This window comes from Sarcophilus harrisii, chromosome 1, assembly GCF_902635505.1.
Source record: "Sarcophilus harrisii chromosome 1, mSarHar1.11, whole genome shotgun sequence".
Lineage (NCBI taxonomy): Eukaryota > Metazoa > Chordata > Mammalia > Dasyuromorphia > Dasyuridae > Sarcophilus > Sarcophilus harrisii.
Genome location: NC_045426.1, coordinates 405,426,872 through 405,451,152, shown reverse-complemented (window position 1 = coordinate 405,451,152; position 24,281 = coordinate 405,426,872). Strand labels below are relative to the sequence as shown.

The window sequence follows — 24,281 nt, the reverse complement described above, 5'->3', positions numbered from 1 at the left end:
CAGAGCATATGTTATTTTTAAAGAGGAATTTAGGTAGTGTGTGGGGAAGGTATATTAACTCTTTCAGATAATTAAATGACAACAGCTTTATAAATAGTATTCCTGAGTCTGAAAGAGGTAATTCACTTCCCTAGAGTTTATGTGTGCTCACTGTGACAGACAGACAGAGAATCTGTTTCTTGTCTGATCTTGAGCCTTTGATTTCAACCTTCTGGGTCTCACTTCCTGCATGGAAAATGAGGGTAATACTGACTCCTTGTTTCCTTTCACTTGCCTTCTGTGTTTTAAGGGCAAATCTTAACTGGTAAACAGTGTGCATCATTGAGTTTATTTTTGCAACAATACATGATAACTGTAATGATCTCGATGTCTTTCCAATTTTCTACCGAAGTCTCTTCCCCAGAGAAATAGAAGACCATAAATCACAAAGCCCAAAGCTTACTGTTACCCGATTCCTGTTGATGTACTTTTGCTTAAGTCTATCTTACTTCAGATTGACCTTTCTTTACTTACTAGACCATGTCTGAACAACAAATCTTTTTAATATAATCACCAAATTGGAAAGAACCTCAGACTCATCTAGTTCAAACTACACCTGAACAAGAATTATCATCATCTTCACAACTAGCATTTTATGGGGCTTTAAGGTTTGCAAAGCATATTACAGGTATAATCTCATTTCATTCTTTCAACAGCCCTTAGAGGTAAAGAAATTGAGGCAAAAATTAAATGATTTGCCTAAGGTCACACAACTTGTAAATGCAAACATACCGAATAAGTGGCACCCGACTTTTGTTGAAATGCCTTTCACAAAGGAAAATGCATTTTCTCTTTAAAAGCATTCTATTCCACTTTTTAAATAGGTCTTATTATTAGGAAATTTTTCCTTACCTCAAGCTAATTTTGCCTCTTTGCTCCTTCTGTCCCTTTTCATCTGTTCTGATTTTTGGAGACATGAAGAATAAATCTTGATGTTATCCCTTCAGATTTTTGGAGAAAACTACCTTCACCCCTAACCCTGACTAAGATAGGTACATAAGAGACACATAAAGTATTTATTAAGCATTTATTATGTGTCAGGCAATATGATGAATACTAGATACACAAATAATGGCAAACAAGACATTCCCTTATCTCAGGAAGTTGGGGAAGACGATACATAATAGGGAGCTGGATGGAAAAAAAGAGAGAGAAGAAAGAGTAATAGTGGGTCCATGGGCAGGAAGTAGTGTAGAGGTCTAGTTTTTGTTAAGATAAGGTGAAAAGTCATATGTCAGAGCCTTCCCTCCTCAGGACCACAGTTCAAATTTTGGGAGTCTTTTGGGAGTATGAATAGGGATAGTTTGCAATAGTATGCAGTGGAGATGGTTGAAAATTGTATGAATCATGGAATTACAAATTTAGATTACCTAGTCCAACCTCATCAATTCATACTTGATGAAAGCCAGGCCCAAAGTCCTGTAAAACTAGATCCAACATTTTCCCACTGATCCACATTTTTTAGTTGGAATTTATAACCCTGTTTAAGAAACAAAAGAAAAAATTTTAAGTAGTTCAAAGTAATACATGCTAAATGCCAAATCAATACTTTAGGCACTTAATTCAGAAGAAAGAATAGCCATTGGTTTGAGCAGCTGGTCAAAAAATGCTTCTTGCAGCATTTTTTGCAGCAGGGGGATATGTGCTAGTTCTTAAAGAATTTTCAGAATGAGTAGTATTTCTATTAACCAAAGAGATTTTATTAAGTGTCATTATATGCAGAAGCTGTACTAATTATTGGGTATATAGGCAACAACAACAAAATGGCAGCCCATGCTTTCAAGTAGCTTTCATTTTATTGGAAGGATACAACACATTGGTCGATATATAAGTATAGGATATATGAAAAATAAACTCTAAATAAATAAAAGTTGAGGGGAGAAGCTAATAATTGGAAAATCAAGAAAGATCTCTTGAAGGAGTTAGCATTAGTCATGAATCTTGAAGAATCTCTCTCTCTCTCAAGTGAACTTGCCCAGGGTCACAAAGCTAGAAATATTAAGTATCTGAGGTCAAATTTGAACTCAGGTCCTCCTAACTTCAGGACTACTGCTCTGTCATCCACTGCCCCAAAAAGATATTATCTTAAATAATGAGTCAACACATTGCATTGGTAGGAAATAAAACATGCAGTATTACAAAGGCAGAAAATGGAATGATAAGAAGGCCAATTTGGTTAAACGATAGCATGAAGGGGAAGGCAGGGAGGGAGACCATTATCAAAAGATAATGAGCAGACATCTAGTAGAGAGTGGGAAATATAGGACTGAGACTGAGGGGAGAAATGAAGGCTGAATATATAATGATTTCATATCTTCCATAAAGAGATTATCGTTGAATCTATAGGAGATAATGCAATTGCCAATTGTTCTACATTCTGTCAAACAAAAAGAGGAGAGCACCCAAGACAGATACAATTGTTAGGCACAGATGATGATCTAACAGAAAAAGACCAAGGAGTGGTCAGATAATTAGGAAGAGAATAGTGACAGACTATTGTCCTGAAAATGTGAGAAGAGATCTTATCCAAAAGGAAGGGGTGGTCAACAGTGTCAAATGTTGCAGAGGTCAAGATGTGTGACAACAAGAGATGGGACTTTATAATAAAGAATTCTTTGGTGACTTTGAAGAAAAGTTTCAAGGCAGTGGTAGGAATGAGCACCACATTTCAAGTGGTTAAGAAGCAGGTGGAAGTGTGAAGCAGAGGTAATGAGTGTGGAAATATAGGGAAAAGTTTCCTGGACATGAAAGGCTAAAGAGATAAAAGATAATAGCTTAAAGTGATTGATGGTCGGGTCAAATGAAAGTTTATTTTATTAAGAATAGAAGAATTCTAAGCATGTTTCTAAGCATCCGGGGAAGAAGTCAGTGGGTAAGGGGAGGTTAAAAATTAGAGAGAGAGAGAAAATAATTAAAAAATGAAGAGATGGGATCAAAAGTACAAAGAGAAATGTTGTTATTGCTCTAGGAGAGAGAAAGAAGGAAACAATGGGGGATTATGTTGAGTTGGAATTAGGAATGAGAGGGACTCTATGCCAGATGGCTGTAGATTTTTCAGTGAATATATAGATGATGTCCTATGGTGACACGAAATAGAAGAGTAGTGCAGGTGTATAGCAAAAAATAGATTTTGAATAGGTATGTTGTGACGTGTGATAGAGAGCTTATCAGGCCTGAGGCACAGCAGTTAGGTACCAGCTGAATTGGAGTAGACTCAGACAACAAAGTGTGTCATTTCATTCATTAGCATTAAATATGAAGAGCAGAATAGGCAGTGGGAATAATTCAGAATTGGTACTTGAAATGGAACAAGAAAATTCAAAGACAGGGTCAGTAGAAAGTAGAAAGTGGTCAATTAATTGATCAAAATTTTGAAAGAAGATTAATGAAACCAAACTTCCTAAGTAATAATCTAAGGAAAAAATAAGGGTTGAAGTGACGAGAAGTTATCTGGGATATATAGAATATGCTTTGGAATGGTGAAGTGTTAGGAGAGCTGAAATGATTTGTAGTTACAGTCAGAGAAAGGAGTATTAAAGTTAGGAGTTGTGACATTGGAAAACTCCTTGATAGTGTTAAAATCAAGGTTATAGACCATGTGCAGTGAATAGAGAGCTGGACCTGAGTTCAATTCTGGCCTTAGACATCTATTAACTGTGTGAACTTGGGTAAGTCATTTAATTTTGTTTGTCTCAATTTTTTCATCTTTAAAATGAGCAATATGAATGCCAAACCATTTTGCCAAGAAAATCTCAATTAAGTGTCATGAAGTCAGACATGACTGATAATAATAATTATAGAATTGGAATTGAGGGATTTCAGATTGTATTATCCAATCACATCATTTTATACCTGAAGCAACTGAGGCTGACACATTAAGATCTATCACTTTCCAAAAGTCACACAGAGGTACTAAGTGATAGAGGCAAAATTCAAACCCAAATTATCTGAATCCATATCGCAGCTTCTTTTCACTGAATTACACTGACCAAAAGTGTGTGGTTGAGATGGGGTGAATATGTAGTTCATGAAGTTTAAGAAAATTTTGAACTTAGTATTAAGAATATTTGAAAAGTTGTCAAAGTTACAGTATAAAGGGGGTGGGAAAGACACTCCCAAGTTTGGAGGCAAAATTTAAGTATACCGCAAAGTTCCTGTTGGGAGGTAGTGACAGTTAATTTGGACAGTTAAATGGAGAGATATGAATATCAAATTACAGAATTTGAACTTGCCTTATGAAAAACCATAAGGTAATGGTATGATGAAAGAACTATTTTGAGGAAGATTAATTGGAAAGCAAGAGAGTGCCTAAGATGAAGAGAAAGAGACTACAGTCAGGAAAACTGCTGAAGAATCTTTGCAATGGACCAGGGGTCAGGATTTATAATCCAGATATGGGGTGATGACTTGGAGAAGAAGAATTAGGTGAATTACTATCCTGTAGTCTGAATAGGAGGGAGTAAACAAGGGTAAATAAAAGATGTCTTTCAAGTTTCAAGCATGGATCATTGGGAGAAACATGGTCCTCTTGATTCAGTGCCAGGCATGCATCTTGTGTATAATAGAATTGTGATAATTATTTGTTGATTATCTGTCTGACTGATTGGTTGAGTGGGAAAAACCCCCAAAGAAATCATAAGGGAAAAAGCTGATTTTGGAAAGAACATTAGTTTGATTTTAGATGTAGCAAGTTTGAGATGACAGAGGGATAGATATTAAGATGGGAATATTCATTTGGCAAGTTGAAGATGTAGGAAGAAGATAAAGATTTGGGAGTCATCCAGATAGTGATGTGGGAGTTATCCACATAGTGATAATTGAAACCATAAGGATAAATGAATAATTTTAGGGAAAGTGTTGAAAGAGAAGAGCAGAGGGTTGAGGACTTAGAAAACAGAAAATTTGGAAAAGAACCAGTATTTTGTATCTTGTTGAAGTGGTTAAAGGAAGAAGTTCCAAAGAAGGATGTGTGGCCAAGAGCATCAAATACTGAAGAGTTCATTGATTTAATTAATAATCATCAGTTTTGGGGAGCCTGATGCCAAAGAAGTGCATGATATACGCCTTGCCCTTAAGACATTTATAATTTGACTGGGAAATGATTTATGCACAAGAAATAAATAGAGAACAATATAATACAATTTAATTAAGTGCTAATTATGCATATAGAGTAGTACTCGTGTTTGGAGACCTGAGGAAAGTGTAGGTGTGAATAGTCAGAGAAACTTTGATGGAGAAATGTGGCCTTGAAATTAATGAGTTGAAGGGATGAGTAGAATTGGATAGAAAGAATGGAAGAAAGAGGTCATTCGAAGTAAAGTTAATAACAAAAGTTTGGAGGCAGAAATAAGCATGATATTGTGAGGAGGAGAATAAAACAATTAAGTGAAGCAGAATTTGTATTGGGGAACTGGGAAAGGGGCAGGTTCTACTAAGTTGTGAGAAAAGGCCATTGTAAAAAATGAAGCATTACATAAATCTGAGCCATTGTTATTACTATTATTATTATTACTGACAAAGTATAGAAAGGATACTGTAGAAATCATCTCATAGAAGGCATGAATGTCAGGCTGAAGAGTTTAGACTTGATATGTCAATAAATACCCATTACAGTTTCTTGAATAGAAGGCTCATGTGATAAAGGCTTGATTATTAGGATGATTAATTTGCTGGCTACATTACTACTACTACAGTAAGTAGTGTGAAAATGAGTCGTCATCATCTTGAAAGGGATAGGTTAGTTCCATTACAGTTGAGTTTATACCTCCATTTTATGGATATTTTGGGGCAGGCATTGAGTAGTGAGGGGTTTGAGGAGGAAAACAAAGACTTATATTGCTAGTGTTTATAAATTTTAATACTTCCTTAGGAAATTGATTCTCATCTTAGTGAGTTTAGAGTTTGATAACAGGATAGTTGTGTAGCCAAGACCCCTTGAAGATGAATTTTTGATTTTAAGAATTTATGACTCTCTATTTTCCCTATGTCACTGATCTCTGAACAGTAGAAATTGTGTTTATATTTCTCTTCCCTCAGGAATCTGTGTTCTGTAGCTACAGCTGGAACTTTCCCATTGGGTGTTCATGTGTGATAAGTGATTTCTGGTATCAACTAAAGAAATGATTAGACCCCTCCAGAAATAGGGAAATATTTGTGATATAACATTGCCTGACATACTTATAACTTAATTTTAGGAGTGAATTAAGAGTCATGGTCGTTTTTAAAATATTTTCATTTTCCCCAGTTACATTTAAGATAATTATTTACATTTGTTTTTAAAATTTTGAGTTATAGATTCTCACCTTTCCTCCCCCATCCCCATTGAGAAGGCACATCATAAAAGTTATATTGCAAAACAAAACCTAGATTACCCGATTACCCTCCCCCCCCACTCTAAAAATAAAGTGAAAAAATATATGCTTTAATATGTATTCAGACACAATCAATTCTTTCTCTGGATATGGATAGTATTTTTCATAATAAGTCCTTCAAGGTCATCTTGGAACATTGTATCTCTGAGAACAGCTAATCATCACACAACGTTGCTATTATTTTGTAAGCAGTACATTCAACTTTGCTTGATTTCATGATGGGTTTTCCAAGTTTTTTTGAGTATCCTGCTTATCATTTTGTATAGAAAATAATATTTCATCATAATCACATACCACAGTTTATTAGACCATTTTCCAGTGGATGGCCATCCCTTTAATTTCCAATTCTTTGCCCTGAGAATAGAGCTGTTATAAATATTTTTGTACATATATCTTTTCCATTTTTTTTCCTTTTTAACCTCATTTGGGATACAAGACTAGTAGTGATGTTATTGGGTCAAAGACTATGCCCTTTGGGCATAGTTAATATCTTTTAACCATTTATCAGTTGGGAAATGGCTCATATTCTTTATAAATTTGACTCAATTCCTTATACATTTGAGAAATAAGGCCAATCATCAGTGAAACTTCGAAAATTCTTTTTGTAATTACTGTTGCTAATTGTATTATTTCCTTTCTGTTTATTCTTTCTCTTCTTTTACCCTGTCCCTGCTCAAAAATGTTTTGCTTCTGACCACCCCCTCCCCCAATTTATCCTCCTTTTTATTATCCTTCCCCTTTTTTGTATCCTCTTTCCCTCCTATTTTCCTGTAGGGTAAGATTGATTTCTATGCCCATATTGAGTGTGCATGTTATTTTCTTTTTGAGTCAATTTTAATGAGAGAAGGTAATTTATTTTTCCTCCCTTTCCCCTCTTCCTCTCCATCATAAAAGCTTTTTCTTGCCTCTTTTATGGTAGATAATTTACATCATTACATTTTTCCCTTTCCCTTTCTCCTAGGACATTCCTCTCTTACCCCTGAGATACTTTTTAGATATTATCCCTTCATATTCAACTCCAACACCTGTCCCCCAACTCTCTCTCTCTATATATATATAGTATATAGCATATTACATATACTTTTTCCAACTGCCACAATAATGAGAAAGTTCTTACAAGTATCATTCTTCCATGTAGGAATGTAAACAGATTAACCTATATTAAGTCTGCTATGATTTCTTTTTCTGATTATGTTATGCTTCTCTTGAGTCCTGTATTTAAAAATCAGAATTTATATTCAGTTCTGGTCTTTTCATCATGAATACTTGAAACTCTTTTTATTTCATTGAATGTTTATATTTTCCCTGAAGAATTATTTTCAATTTTATTAGGTAGGTGATTCTTGATTGTAATTCCAGCTCCATTGCTCTCCAGAATATAATATTTCAAGCTATACAGTCCATTAAGATAGAATTCTCCTAAAGTGTGACTCTATTATACTTGAATTGTTTCTTTCTGGATGCTTACAATTTTCCCCCTTGACCTGGGAGTTCCAGAATTTGATTATAACATTCATTGGGGTTTTCATCTTAAAATCTCTTTCAGGAGGTGATCAGTGGATTCTTTCAATTTCTATTTTAGCCTCTGGTTCTAGAATGTCAGGGAAGTTTGATAATTTCTTGAAAAATCATGTTTAGGTTTTTTTATCCTGGCTTTCAGGTAGATCAATAACTTTAAAATAATCTCTTCTAGATCTATTTTCCATGTTGTTTTTCAAATGAGATATTTCACATTGTTTTCTATTTTTTCATTCTTATGGTTTTGTTTTATTGTTTCTTGATTTCTCAGAAAGTCATTAGCTTCCATTTGCTCAATTCTAATTTTTTAGGAATTATTTTCCTCAGTGAGCTTTTGTACCTTCTTTGCCATTTGACTAGTTTTGCTTTTTGGCATTCTTCTCATTAGCTTTTTGAATTTCCTTTTGCATCACTTGCATTTCTCTTCTCAGTTTTTCTTGTACCTCACTTACTTGATTTTCAAAAATTTCTTTAAGCTCTTCCATGGCCTGAGACCAATTCTTATTTTTCTTGGAGGTATTGGATGTAGGAGCTTTGACTCTGTGATCTTCTGAGTGTATATTTTGATCTTGTTACCATAATAATTTCTATAATAATAGATATAATAATTCATAATTTTCTATAGTCAGAATATTTTTCTGTTGTTCATTTCCCCAGCCTATTATTTGACTTTTAATTCTTTGTTAAAATAGGACTTTGCTTCCAGGGTGGAGGGTTAAATGGCCAAAGCTTCAGGGGTTTTCTGCAACTGTTTTCTGAGGTTCTTCTAGGGACAGAGTATGGGCAACTCAAAGAGTCTTGCCTTGGTGCCAGCAAAGAGGCACCTGAAATCTGCCTCTGACCAGCCTTAAGCTGGTGGGGTTTGGGAGAGCTTGGGAGAGTCTCTACTTTAAATCCACCATCTTTGTTCTGCTTCAGAAATCTTAGCCTTCTGAAAGGTGGAGACAAGGGGAGAAAAATGGAAACATGAAAACCATTTAACAGTCTAGGATGGAGAGAGAGAAGAGAGAACTTAGAACAAGGTGGTTATATGGAAAGAAAGGAAGAAATTCAAGAAACATCTTAAAAGGAGAGCCATTAGAGGTCTTTATGTAGAAGATGAAGGAAGGAAGACAGGTTTGGAGTCTGACAGACTGGTAATGATAGTGTAGTGCCCCTTGTCCTGCTTGTCCTCCCCCCAGCAGGTTCAGTTGACATGAAGGTGAGCCAGATGCTAGACATGTTTGATGGAGGAGCCATAATCCTCACTTCTCATTTTAGAGTAGGTGTAGATATGCTCTGCTCCTTATAAACAACCATGATCCTATTGGGGAAAACAATTTCCCACCTGCTCCTCTGCTGATAAGGAAGTACAACAGAAATGAGGAATTGGAAAGGAAGATGATTTGAGGAGAAGAATATATTTTATTTTGGACATCTTTAATATATAATGATGAAAAATCCAAATGGAAATTACCATGGATTGGAAAATACAGCGGGAGCTAATGAATAAAAGAAATTAGGACCCAATGATGAAACTCTGGAAAACACCCATTGTTTAGGAGCTGGAAAAAGGAAAGTTAAAGTAGGATAAGACCCAAGAACTTTTTAATAGTGGTGGTAAAGAAATCAAGAGGGGGGAAAGGAAATATAGTTTTAACCTTTCTTCCCACCAACAATATTTAAAAATATTTTTAAAGGTGGATAATGCTCAAGAACTAAGTTTGAGCAGCCCCTCCTACTCTTGTTACTATGATTCAAAAAATTCTTGAAGCCTCAGTTTCCTTATCTATGAAATAAGAATAATTATGTAATTGTTGCATCACAGGATCATTCTATTGAGAGCAATCTATAAGCCACAAAGTACAATGTCTATGATGATGATATGATGATGATGATGATGATGATGATGATGATGATAATTTGTCTTGTACTTCAAATCCGGAACAGAATTCTGATGAGTGAGAGATTGTCCAAAGACTACTCTTACTTCTCCCCTAAACACTAACTCATTATGCACTGGGAGCAGGGAGAAAGAACTCTCTGGGAAGTAATATTTAATGAAAATTAGAATAATTCTTTGAAGTTTTTTCACTCCCGGACAAGAATAATAAAATTTTCAGCATCAGACATGCACATAACAAAGATCAATTAATAAAATGAATTTGTTATCTATCACACATTTCTAAATTAGGTTGACCTGGCTATACCTGTTGGAAATATATCAATTTGTGAGTATCAGTTATTTTTCTGGTGTTGCTGTTAAAGCATTCACTGAGTGAGGTAACTTGAAAATTAGTGAAGTCAGTTACAAAACAATATTAATTCCTAACATTTGCCTAGTACTTTTTATGTGCCAGGCACTCTGCTAAGTGTTGTCCACTGAAAGGAGGAACTGCCCTTTTCACTTGCTCTCTCTCTAAGATTAGAAACATTAATTCTGATGAAAAGTGGTAGATTTTGTGGGAATATAAAATAGCAATAAATATTTCAGTATGCAAAAAAAAGAAATATTGATAATTACTTACAAAGTTGTTGTTCCTCTCCATCTTTTATTTTTTATGTCTCTGAAGAGATGCAAATATATTTTAATGTCAAAACACACTAATGTTTAGCAGTTTATAAATTCTGTGCAGGAAGGTAGTATAGATGCTTTAGTTTCAAAATTCAGGAGATTCCTACAGACTTATATTAAAACTTAAATCACTGGGGTAGAGAAGAAAACCCTGGGAAGATTAGTCGCTGTTTTGTTAGGGCTTGGCATTGTGTTACGAAAAAAAAATCACCAATTCAAGGCACTTCCAATAGACTTGTGATAGAAAGAGCCATCTGTATTCAGAGAGAGAGAACTATGGAGACTGTGGATCAAAGCATAGTATTTTCACATTTTTGGTAGTGGTGTTTGTTTCTTTTTCCCTTTGTCTATTTTCTTTTCTTTTGATCTGATTTTTCTTGGGCAACCTGATGAATATGGAGAAATATATTGTAGAAGATTTGCACATGTTTTAACCTATATTGGATTGCTTTATGTGTTGGGGAGGGGGCAGATGGAAGGAGGGAGAAAAATTGGGAACAACAGGTTTTGCAAAGGTGAATGTTGGAAACTATCTTTGCATGTATTTGAAAAAATAAAAAAAGTTATTCCACCAAGATGATATCTATGTTCATAAAAGAAGGTCATCTTGGTAGGATTCAGATTTATTTGTATTTCTTTCTGTAATTATAAGGCTTCTCTGCCTAGCTTCTCTACTCCTGCTAATCTTTAGGAACCTACCAAATTCAGTTCATCTTCTTTGTACATTCTAATTACAGAAACTGAGAGATATAAGAGGTCTTGGAAACCATTTGATTTAATTCAGAACTGAAAAATAATCATTTGTAGACTAACTCCAACAAAGGAGTATGAAGTTTTCTGCTTTAAGGTCCTACTTCCTCAGTTGTTCTTGTTGTTCAGTTGTGTCTGACTCTTCGTAATTCCATCTTGGGTTTTCTTGGCAGAGATACTGGAGTAATTTGCCATTTTCTTTTCTAGTTAATTTTTATATAGATGAAGAATTGAGCAAAACTAGGTGAAGTGGCTTGACCCAGATCATAGAGCTTATAAGTGTCTGTGGCTAGATTTGAACTCATGAAGATGAATTATCCTAATTTCAAACCCAGCATTCCATCTATCCATCATACCTCCAAAGAAATAGCCCATTTTAATTTTTAATAGCTCTGGTTATCAGGGAAACTTTCTCTTAGACTAAATCTATCTCTCTGTATCTTCTGCTCTTTACAGAATTTATGATTTTAGGGTCCAACCTGAACAACTCTAAAGCCTAATTCATGGAACAGTCCTTCAAATATTTACCATGTTGATGATTTTTCTAATTCTTTGAACTACTTTTGAAGTACTATTGCTACTATTACTACTACTACTAATAAATGTTAATAATACCAGCTAGCTCTTATATTCAACATTTGCAAATAATTTTATATAATTTCATTTGATTCTCACAACAGCCCTATGAGGTAGGTACCATTTTACAAATGAGGAACCTGAAGTTGAGTAACTTACTTGCTCAGGAGCACACAACTAGTAATTGATTTAGTCAGGACTGAAATTCAAGTCTTCCTTATCTTTCAATTGGTCTTTATATTGTCACAAACTCAAAACGATCCCTCACCATCCTGTTGTCCTACCCAAATATAATGCATGTGTATGAATGCTCAAATCATGGAAAATAGGAAAGTCAGCAACTTGGTTGTGAATTTCACACATTCTGTCCTTAATAGAATTTTTTAAAAACCCATAATAAAAAAAAAAAAAAAAAAACAAACTAAATCTTGCTGCAGTGAAAGCTAATTCTTTGCCATAAAAATAGTTGACCTTTCTATAGTATTTTGTGAGTTACAAAACACTTTAAAAAGTTATCTCATCTGATACTTGCAATTCTGTGAAGTAGAAAGAGTCTAAGATATTATACTCATGTTGTATTTGATAAAGCTGTGGCCTGGAATTCTTAGTGACTAGTCCCATGTTACATAGTGAGTAAATGTCAAGATGTATCTTGAACTCTGTCTTTGTGATTCCAAATGCAATGTTTCTTCTGCATAGTATTTTAGAATTGCATGAAACCTTACAGATAAACTAGCACAACTTTCTCATTTTTTAAATGAGAAAACAAAGGCCCAGAACTTTGGTGACTTGCCTAAAATGCTAAATTCTTCTTTGAATGAATCCAGTTTAGTTTTTATTACATTGATCTCTTTTACTAAAACAGAAAAAATAATGCATTTGAATATAAAAACAAATTTAATTCAAATTCTCCAAAGCAGTGTGATGAGTTTCTTATTATAAATATTTTTTAAAATTAGCACATATAATAGTCCTTTAAAATAATCTTTATTTCTATCTTTTTGAGGAAGTTTATGTGCTTGCAGAGTTATGACAGAAATATGGTGGACATGAATACTTTCATTACAAGAATGGTTATTCTAGTTAGTAGGCCATACTCCCAATCATATAATATTTCAAACAGAATTTTTACTATTTTCCAGGTTTCCAAGGAGGATTGGAAAGCTGTAATTGGTAAAGTAAAAATAATAAGTTTAGTTCTTTAACCTATTATGCTCACAGAGCCTCAAAAAATCCAATGCTTTTCATCTCAAGAAATGAATCTTATTAAAAAATTGACTATAATACTATTACCAGGCTTACCTAAAATTAGTACAGTTATATGCCTTGTTGGAATTTTAATATTTTTAAAGCAATGGTTCAATAAAATAAGGTTCTTATAATATGAAGTATTGCAAAATGCTCTTAGCAATATAATTTTTAAAAAATAATTTCATACATATACACATATCTCATCAAAGTTAAAAGCCCTGTTTCTACTCCCCCCCACCCTCCTATCTCTGTCTCTTATAAGTTTTCCTTTATGTGAATGTAAATATTATATATACATATACGTTTGTGTATAATTTCTATTTTTTTAAACAAGACCTCAGGAGCAGCTAGTGGGTGCAATGGATAGAGCACCAGCCCTGAAGTCAAGAGGACCTGAGTTCAAATATGACCTTAGAAACACTTCCTAGCTGTGTGACCCTGGGCAATTGCCTCAATTGCCTCAAGAACAACAACAACAAAAAACAAATAAATAAACAAGACCTGTGATTTCATCAGTGTAGACAAAAAAAGTTCTTCCACCAATACAAATGGACTAGTCTGAATTTTAAATGATTTGCCTTTTGTATATGTTAGTCCTTAAATCTAGGTCTTCCTTTCTCTGAGTATGGTTCTTTGTCCATTGTGTCATAGTGTCTTTCACATAAGAATACACATATGTATATGTATGTGAATAATTTGGGATGTTCCAACAAATTCTAGAGAAGTCAGACCTACAACAAATACACTCAGTTGTAAAGGTGAGTAGTATATTTAATAGAAATTCAGATGGTTCTAATTTCTTTCAAGTATTTTAAGACTCACTTTTTAAACAAGTAAAGTTTATTTGAAACATTAATTCTTTTGAAAGGCTCTTGTTATATAGCAACTTAAATTGCTGTATATAGAATGGGGTAAGATTATGGGTTTTGGGGGACTTTCATAGATTACTGTCAAATCAGAATAGCAATTATAATTTTGGTTCTGTCTCATTTTGGCAAAAATGAAAACATGACTAAAAATTCAGAGTGGATAGTGCTTTTCGCAGATTCTTGATCATTTATGCCATTATTTCTGGCAAATGCTGTTGCTAAAAGCATGAATATTATTTTTTTCATTGAAATCTCCTTTTAACAGGCTGTAGTGAGCTATACAAATGTAATCCTTGCTTTTGTTGGGCTGGAACTTATAGATCCTTTGAGTTTAGGGGCTCTGAGTTGTGATAGAACTGAAGCTGTTCAAATACTAAGTACGGCGCCAAAATGGGGAACTCTTTATAAAAAAAAAAAGTGGCTAAATGAGCTGCATAAAGAAGGAGCTCAGATCAGAAATGGAGCAGGTCACAGCTTCTGTGCTGATCAGCAGTGGAGAGAATCTGAGCTTCTAATTTGGACAAAAGTCTCCAAAAAGGGGGAGAAGAGAAGGAAAAAGAAGGAATGCAAAAAATCTCTATTATTAATACAACTTTAATGTTTTAATCATCATTTAAATACTTACAAATTTTAAATACTTTTGCAATATTTGCCCAGCTGGTCTTCACAAATATGTCAAATATTCTATCTTTAATTACATTAAGTTGCAGAAAATCAGAATAAATCTATACTTGATAAGAATTTTAAGACTGTCATTTTGTTCTCTATAAAAACAGTATTTTGCAAATAGGTTTTATGAAGTAAATAAGATTCCCTGAAAAATTGCAAATGTCTTCCTTCCACCCTACCTCCCCCCAGCCAACTGTCCCAAACTTTTTAATATAAAATTGTGTGTTATCAAAAAGTTGTGACATTTTTTTCTAGTATAAAATGAGGCTTAGTTTCCTTTCTATCTTACTCAAAATATGCCCAAACTTTTTTGTTACAGTGTTTTTCTAAAATCTTATTACTGACTCTGCCTCAGTGCTTTTTTGTATTCTGTCTATATTGCAACCTCCAAAGTTTTTTGTGGTCAAATTATTGGGGAAATACTGCATTACTGTTCCATGGCTGATCCTGTGGAGCTTATTCCTATAATTTTTCCTTTTCAAATAGAAAGCAAAAAGGGGAATTTTGTCCTCTAGCCAAACATTTTGAGAAAAGCAAGATAAAGTGCAAATAATGGAGTACTCATGTATCTTCATAGTAGTTAATTTCATGTATGTGTGAAAGATAATAGATGTGATTCCCAGATGTTAAATATTTCTGAGCTATTGCTATATGGTAGTACTATCTGGGGATAATGAAATTAACTCTTGCAGAGTGGTAAATTACTGAAAATAATGAAGTTGAAGAAATTCATTCATCTTAATCAATTTATGTATTTCCATTCTAATCTTGAGGAAACAGAACAGTACATTTGAAAGCCAAATGTATTGACAATAGTTTTTTCAAGACAAATATACAGCCAAAAATGTTTTTTTTTGTTTTTTGTTTTTGTTTTTTTTGTGATAAACAGAATTTTTTTTCTTACATGACTCTGTTTTTCTTTTAGTGGCAAAGCATTTCTATAACATTGGTTGAGAAAGTTCAGATGATTGCTGTAATCCTAGGATCACTGTTCTTAATAGCAAGTGTGACTTGGCTTCTGTGGTCAGCCTTCAGCCCCTATGCGGTATGGCAAAGGAAGGACATCCTCTTTCAAATCTGCTATGGGATGTATGGTTTTATGGATCTAGTGTGCATAGGTAAGATTATGACATCAAATTTTGAAAACTGTCATTAATATATTTGTTATTCTCTTTTTGTAAATTCTGTCTACAGCAGTGTGATGTGATTCATGTTTTCTTGATTCTTCAGATCATTAACTTGTTTGAGAGTGGTGGAGGGGAAGCAGAAATTTTTAAAAATAAAATTCAGCAAATTTTTTACATGTAATTGGGAAAAGTAAAATATTATTAATGTAAAACTTAAAAAAGTTTAAAATGAATTAATATAGCCTTTCCCTCCCCAAATGAGAGCAAATAGTTTCCTAAATTCCTCCCTCCCATCCTACTCCTTTGAAAAAAAAATTTTTTTTCAGAAAAATTTGCCTGTTTTGGAAATAAAGTGTTAAGGAAGTTGAGGAAACCATTACATAAATGGATGATATTAGGATTTCCATTGTGAAATAGCAGTGGATAGTGACATCTTTCATATGTTTTATATGCTTTAACTGATGTGAATGGGAGGATGATACTATTTAGGGAGACAATGGGATTGATTCTCCTAGGGCATTAAGCTACTCTCAAAAATTATTGGACACCCTAGGAAAGATTTATTACCCCTTCAAGCCACAAGGTACTATTTAGTAAATTAAATGGCTTAGTAAAGAATGAAATTGAAACTTTTGGTAAAAATGAGACTTTAAATGGCTACCTGTAGTTTTCAATGACGCAAGTTTGACCCCTCTCAATGTGGCCACAAAGATAACTGATTTGATAATGGAAAGCATATATAATTAACATTTTTACAGCTATGATATAGCTGTAAGTTAAGAAGTTTAGAAAGTGAGTTGCATTAACCTTTTCAGATCTCTTATATTACAATTTCCATTCCAGCTTCATTTTAACTGATGGATAAATTATAAACTGGACAGTCATTACCTGAACAACTCGATTGTCCCTTGCATGAATTACTGCACTTTGTTTTCAGTGGAGAACAACTGAATTGATTAGACAGGTTATAGAATCATTTTGTTAGAAAAGAGTTAGTCCTGTTTATCCACACCAGTATTTTAAAGAATTATTGCCGGTTCAAATAGGAAATAATATACATACTCAATAGGAGTATAGAAATCTATCTTACCATGCAGGAATATAAGAGCAGAATGTGATATGGGAAGGGGGGAAGTAACAAAACATTTTAGAAGTAAGACAGGGTGAAAGGAGAGAGAGAACAAATAGGAGGAAATACAATAAGCAATAATAATTGTTTAAAAAAAAAGAATTATTGCCTATTGCTATTGGTAAGAAAATATAGCTTACATTTAAGCTTTTTCTTCCTCCAAACCCTCAAATAAGAATTTTATTCAGTTTTTGACTATTATTAGAATCCTGAAAACTAGTTAGTTTCATGGGTAAGAAAATAGTTTTTATATTTGATAATTTTCAAAATATTATTTCTTGTGATATAAAGATGAAAATTGTTGGTTGTTCTAACAAAACATTTGAATTCCTCAATCCAGCATATAAATAATTTGAATGTTAAATCATAACAACAAATTATTTTTACTAATGTAAAATAACGCGTTATGCTTCACAAAGTTTTTAACAATTGTTTGAAAGCATGGTTTGCTAGGTAATCAATGTAAGTAATTATTGTCTTTTTGTTAAATCTTTTGGGAGTTAACATTTTCATTAATTCAGTATTTTTAATATTGGTAGTGTTTTCCAATATCTTTTGATGAATTGATTCATACATCATCACTAAATCATTCCTAAACTACTGAAAAATATGAAAGAATTCACAGTAAAAAATATTGCTTAGTTCACATGGCAGCCTCATAAATCTGTGTAAATTAGTTCAAAAGAATATGAACCTCTTAGAAGTATATTCAAGACCATTCATTTATTCAACAGTTATTTTACATCTCATACATGTCCAAGACACCATTCTAAGTACCATGGGAGATTCAAATATAAATAAGGAAAGATATTAATAATTAATAATAGCAACTAAAATTTTATGTGGTGACGATTACTATGTGCTTTACGATTTTTATCTAATTTGGTCTTTACCACAACCTGGGGAAATCTGTGCTATTATTATTATTATCGCTATTATTCTCATTTTACAGATGAGGAAACAGACCTTAAGTGACTTTCCTGGGGTCATATAACTAGTAAGTGTCTATATTGCAAATTCATAGGATCATAGATTCGGAGCTCAAAGGTGGTTTTCTGTTTGAAGGCATGTTGGTTGGTGTTATGGATTTCACCACACTTCTCCTTAGAGGGGAAGTGGTCTCCACTAAAATGCTGAAGTACTTGCTACAGATCTTTTCTGTCTTGTGATTCTGGTAATGACTAGGAAGAAGTCAGTCAATCAATAAGCATTTATTAAGTACTAAAGAAATCTTTTTTTTGAGACATGGTTTAGTATGTCTAAGCAATACACAAAATCATGTATCTATAAACAATTTTGTTAAAGTAGCTAATGATTCTTATTATATTTTTTGTTGATCTGTTTCATTCAAGGTTTTCTTGGTAAAGATTCTGGAATGGTTTGCCATTTTCTTCAGCTCATTTTACAGTTGAGGAACTGAGGGAAACAGGGTGTGTCTTTCCCATGGTCATATAGCTAGTAGGTGTTTGAGGTTGGATTTGAATTCTTTTCTTCTGAGCTGGTGCTCAATTTTCCAATTTCATCAACTGTGGGCTACATCCCATGTGGGATCTCATGACTGAATGTGTAGCAAAATTATGATTTATTATCAATAAATGTTTGATTTTTATGCCTATTTTATATACCTCTATACCCAGGGACACATAAAAATCCCTCAGGCAAATAGGGGTCGTGAGTGGAAAAAGTTTAAGAAGCCCTGTTCTATTCACGGTGACACCTAGCTGCCTTAATTATATTAATAATCTTTGAAAATAATCTTTTGAAACTTGTGAAACATAAGAAAACTTCCTTGACCCAAGAAGCCATTTTCCTTTTAATATTCTAAAGTGCCACAAAGTGAATATAGAAGTTGATTGACAAGTTATTTTCCATTTTTTCCTGAGTATCAGACAAATAGAAATGAGCTTCAACGTCAGCATGGGGATTTAGGCCATCTGTAAGCAAAAAGTTCCTGACAGAGTTATCACAGAAATTATAGAGTGAAGTTAAATCTCTGATTCTTTGGAGGTCTTGGTGAAAAATGGAGTGCTCAGTTTATATGGGTGTGGGGAACTGCATTAAGTTTTATCTACAGGGCCAAGAAAAGACACTAATTAGCCACTTAAAGACTTTCTTTGTGGCTTATATTCTATACATATATGAAAGATAAATGTTCAAACCATAACATCCTCTAGTTAGCTAATAAATGAGTTATCAACTTCAGAGCAAAATATATAAATGCAGTTTAATTTCTTTTTTAAAAAAGCTAGCCACTTAAATAGGAATTTGGTTATGTGTTTTCATGATGAACATATTCTGGTTAGTTAGGACTTTGTTAAATATTTAATGATGTGCCTATTCACCTTTTCCATTGTTTGACTTTCTCTTGATATTAGTTTATTGGTGGAAGTGTCAGGGGTCTAGATATTATGGGATTGAAATAGATAGCTAGATAGATTGATAAATAGATAAATGGCTCAATAAACTATGTTATCTGGTTCCTATAAATGGGTTTGCATTTTCTAAATGGCAATAGAAGTCTGTGTTCCAAGAGAAATGATTAAAGTAAGAATGAGCTCAACAGTTTCTGGAGAAGGGTATTCAAGGTTAGAGAGTAATTGCAAGGAGGTAGAAGAGAGATAATCCATAAAAGGCAGCAAGCCCCTTCAGCAGATGGCCTTTTTCTGTTACTAACCTTTCTTATGATACTTCTATGGATTAGGTTCAAATTCAATCTCTGAGCTATTTCTATAGCATACTACTTTATCAATTCTACTTCACTGCTAAAATAATGGAAATGCAAAGAAATATAATTTTATATTATATTTTGGAGGCTCTTTTTAATATTTAAATAGGTGGCATTCAGACTGTGGTCATGCAGAAAGAAACCAATATAAAAGATTTAAATCACTACAAACATTGTAGCCCAATGGCAGTAATTTAGAAAGAAATAATAACCAAAATTTCTTGTGCTGGATTCCTTTTAAGAAGATTTGTGATATGAGACACAGAGATGGGAATTGATAGATTATTAATTGCCAGCTACTTTGGCAGGAACATAAACTCTGCAAAAGGGGAATGAGATGACATAAGTCTGGAAAAACTGAGGAATTTATTGCATAGAAGGGAATCACTGAAGATTTTTAGTGGGAGGTATGTGAATATAGGTAGTGTAAAAAAGATTACCTGAGATTTAGGCCAGATCTTGTGATGAAGAGAGCCATTTATTTGCACCCCAGAAGAGGACTGAGTGTGGATTACGATATAGTATTTTCATCTTTTTTGCTATTGTTTGCTTGCATTTTGTTTTCTTTTTCATGTTTTTTTCTTTTTTGATCTGATTTTTCTTGTGCAACATGTTTAACATATATTGGATTGCTTGCCATCTAGGGGAGGGAATGGGGAGAAGGGAGGGAGAAAAAAAATTTGGGAACGCAAGGTTTTGCAAGGGTGAATGTTGAAGACTATCTATGCATGTGTTTTGAAAATAAAAAGCTTTATTAAAAAAAAAAAAAAGATTACCTGAGCCTTAGAAAATCATGTTGCTTAGCTCTGGATTGACCAGGAAGAAACAGGTAGCTGGGAGACCACATTTGAGGCCGAGTCATCAAAATATGAGGTAATGAGATTTTGAAGCTAGTGGAGAGAAGGGGAATGGAGGAGAGAGAAATTGTAGATGTGGAAGACTTGGCTTCCAATTGGTTGTGGGATTTCAGGGTGGGAGAAGAGTCATCAAGGTAGAAAACCTGGGTAGCTGAAAGGATGTTGCTATCCTCCACAAAAATAGAGAACTTTGGAAGAGTGAAGATAATTTACTTCTCTTTAGGAACATGTTGAACTTGAGATGTCAGTAGATCATTTAGTTGGAGATATCAAGTTGGTTATACAGAATAGGGATTCAAGAAAGAAATTAGGAGTATATATATATGGAAGTCATTATATAGAATAATTGAACTGATGGGAATAGGTGAGGCCATCAAAGGAGGAAGTATGGTAAGAGATGAAGCACTAGAACAGTCTTGGAAGATACCAATGCTTAGAAGACAGCAGTACATGAAATTGATGATAGAATATCAATAGATTGAAGGGAAGCCTTAAGACAATTCATTTTAGTTCAGTTAAATAAACATTCATTAGGTGCCTACTATGTGCTGGGCACTGTACCAAGTCCTAGGGATAAAAAAGAGGCAGTCTAATGGACAAGAAAACATGCAAACAAATATATACAAAGTAAGCTTTATACAGAATAAATAGGAAATAATTAAGAGTGAAAGCACTGGAGGGATTAGGGAAGATTGTGTGTATAAAGTGGGATTTTATTTGGTACTTAAAGGAAGTCAGAGAGGTCAATAGTGGGAGTGGAGTAAGAAAAGTATTCCAGCTATGGGGGTCAGCCATTTGTGGAACAGCTAGGAGGCTAATGTCATTAGATCAAAGGGTATGTGTTGGGAGCCAAAATGTAAAAATACTGGAAAGTAGGAGGAGGCTTGATAATGAAGGGCTTTGAATGCTAAACAAAGCATTTTGTATTTTCTTCTGGAGGCAACAGGAAACCACTGGAGTTTATAGAATGAGGGAGCAACCAGGAGGGATTTTAAGAAAATGACTTGAGTCACTGAGTCTTCAATAAAGAATGGATTGGAGTGGGGAGATTTGAGGAAACAGATCCACCAGGAGGCTCTACGGTGAGGTGATGAAAGTGTATAACAGTGTAGTACCAGAAGGGGGCATTTTAAAGAAATGTTGCCAAGATGAAATCGCTGGGTCTTGGCAACAGATTGGATATGGAGGTTGAGAAATAGTAAAGGATCCCATGTGATTCCTAAATTGCAAGTTTGAGGAACTGGAAAAGATAGTGTTATCTTCTACAATAATAAGGAAAGATGGGGAGATAGGGAGGATTTAGACGGAAAGATGATGAATTTGATTTTGGAAATACTATGTTTAAGATGTCTTCTGGACTTCTATTTTGAGATGTCTGAAAGGCAATTTGGAGATAAGAGATTGGAGATCAGCAGCGATGTTAGGGCAGGAAAAGTTGATTTGAGAATCATCAGCATAAAGATGATAATTAATTCACAGGAGCTAATGAGATCACCAAGTGGAATATTATAGAGGGAGAACAGAAGAGTACCCAGGGCAAAACTTTGAGAGATACCTATGGTTAGAGGACATGATATGGAGAAGAATCCATCAAAGGAAACAGAAAAGGAGCAGTCAGTTAGGCTGAGAAAATGATGTTCCTAAAACCTGAGGAGAAGAGAAAATGATCAACAGTATCAAAGAGAATGAAGTTTAAGAAAAGGCTGTTGTATTGGAAACTAAGAAATCATTAGTCACTTTGGAAAGAGCACTTTCAGTGTAGTGATAAGATTGAAAGCCAGATTTTAAGGGGTTAAGAAGAGAATGAGAGGAAAGAAGTGAAGACATTTTTTTCAAGTATCAAAAGCAGACAAAAGGACAAACAGTATGAAGACCTAACATAGTCTACTGAATTTAGCAGAAGAGATTAGTCATGAGTATGTAATGTTTCTGCATTTGTTTGATGCACACACACACATGCATTACACATGCACACAATACACATATATTATGTATACACACATGTATAGAGATATAAATACTGTTTTGTGATCTGCTTTGCCAGCAGTTTTAAATTCATCTAGTCCTTTTTGCAGCCAATGAATAAAATGACATATTGATTCAGGAGCAACAACTATGAAGTAAGGACAATAACAGTGTTTGCTCCTTTCCTAATTGGTGTTATAATTAATGTCTGGAAAATGTTTTGATTCCCTCTGAGACTCTGAGAAAGAATAATTATTGCTATACAATTAAATATCTTGGATTAAAATTTTGAACACATGGAAGCTTTAAAATGTATCTTTTATTAGTGATTCATGTAAAATTACTTGTTTTTCTTTAAGAATTTCTAAAAATCATGTATCCATTTTTGTATGAAATCATTTTATTTTATGAACATAAGACTTGCCACATTGGATCAGCCTTATGGTTCAACAAAGATATGTTGTGGAAACTTATAGTTGCTGTCCTTGAAATCTTCAAAGGTTAGGGATACTACAGCATCTTTTTTTAAGTTATTGGCTGCTCTTTTATTTTTAATACAATTTTATTTTATTTTCAATTCCAATTTTTTTTCCTTTCTACTTTCCCTCTTCTACCCATGGAGAAAACAAGAAAAACAAATCCTTCTATGGAAGAGAGCAGATAAAGGAGCAGAAAAAGAAAAAAGAAGATATATTTCTTTTTTCATGGAAAAATAACCTTTACTTATGGTATAAAACTATTCACAAGTTCATGGGATTTGCTTTAATGATTTTTCTTAAAAACTTTCCATAATTCTTCTAACTTTCCAAATAAGTATTCCGGTAGGAAATATTTGTTTATGGTTTGGCAGTGTCTGTGACATAATGCACTATTTTGGAGTAAAATTCATTTACTCCCAATTCTATGGTGAAAATGCTTGATCATATTAATCTTTGATCCACTTTCAATGGATATGGAAATATCCAAATTGAGTGCAAATATCAGATAATCATAGGAGGGTTTTTTGTTGTTATTTTAATAAATGGGTTCAAATCATTTTGTCAACTCATGAAGTTTTTAAACATGCCCTTATTTTTATGGATCTTCTTAAAAATAAAAGTCAAGGTGTCCATGGCCTGGTAGAAACAGTTTAAGCTATTCACAACATTTTGAATTAACTTCTCATTACAAAGTTCCAAAGAATGCACTTGGGAGACAAATATTACTTAACTGCATTTTACAATCTGTAGTTATTTTAAACATGAACAGGAATCCCTAACATAAGGAATTAGGCAACTAAAGCAAAGTTTTCTGTTCCTGGTAAAAGACTACTGCTTCTTCCCACTATCCATGACTCTCTAGAAAATAAATTGTACCTCAGTTATTGCTTATTTAATATTATGTCTTCACAGAGATACTTAGTGTCAAAACCAGAAAAAACAATTAAAATAATTTATTTATTCTTTTCTCCTTTTCTTCATTAATTTTAAACCTAAATACAAAATAGAAAGAGAAAAAAAACCCATTGCTATGTGCAGAGCAGAACATATGAGAGAATTCAAAATATAAAGCAATAAATCTCCATTTCAAGAAATCCTATATGATAAAATATTACACATCGTGTTCAGATCTGTCCATCTTTTCTTTGCTGATTTTCTTTTCTTCTTTACTGTATACTTTTTGCTTTATTCCCTCCTGGATTCCTGAAGGCTATTTTTTTTTAAGTGAAAAGAGAGAGAGAAAGAAAGGAAGATGTGTAGGTCCACATACACACATATGATAAATATACCCATACATGCATACATATACATAGATAATTATAATTATATACATAACTGCACACACACACATTTACATGCATCTATGAAAAGACCTTAAGTCCTTTGTTTCTTTAAAGGTGCA

General features: G+C 33.6%; 1 protein-coding gene across 1 annotated transcript in view; it reads left to right on the top strand.

Annotated features, from left to right (window-relative positions):
• The window catches only part of MARCHF11 (membrane associated ring-CH-type finger 11), a 146,745-nt gene that overhangs the window by 100,446 nt on the left and 22,018 nt on the right, over window positions 1-24,281 (top strand). Inside the window, exon 3 of the mRNA XM_023495921.2 lies at window positions 15,523-15,715. Coding sequence (XP_023351689.2) covers window positions 15,523-15,715 — 193 coding nt within the window. The remainder of the gene's footprint in view (window positions 1-15,522; window positions 15,716-24,281) is intronic.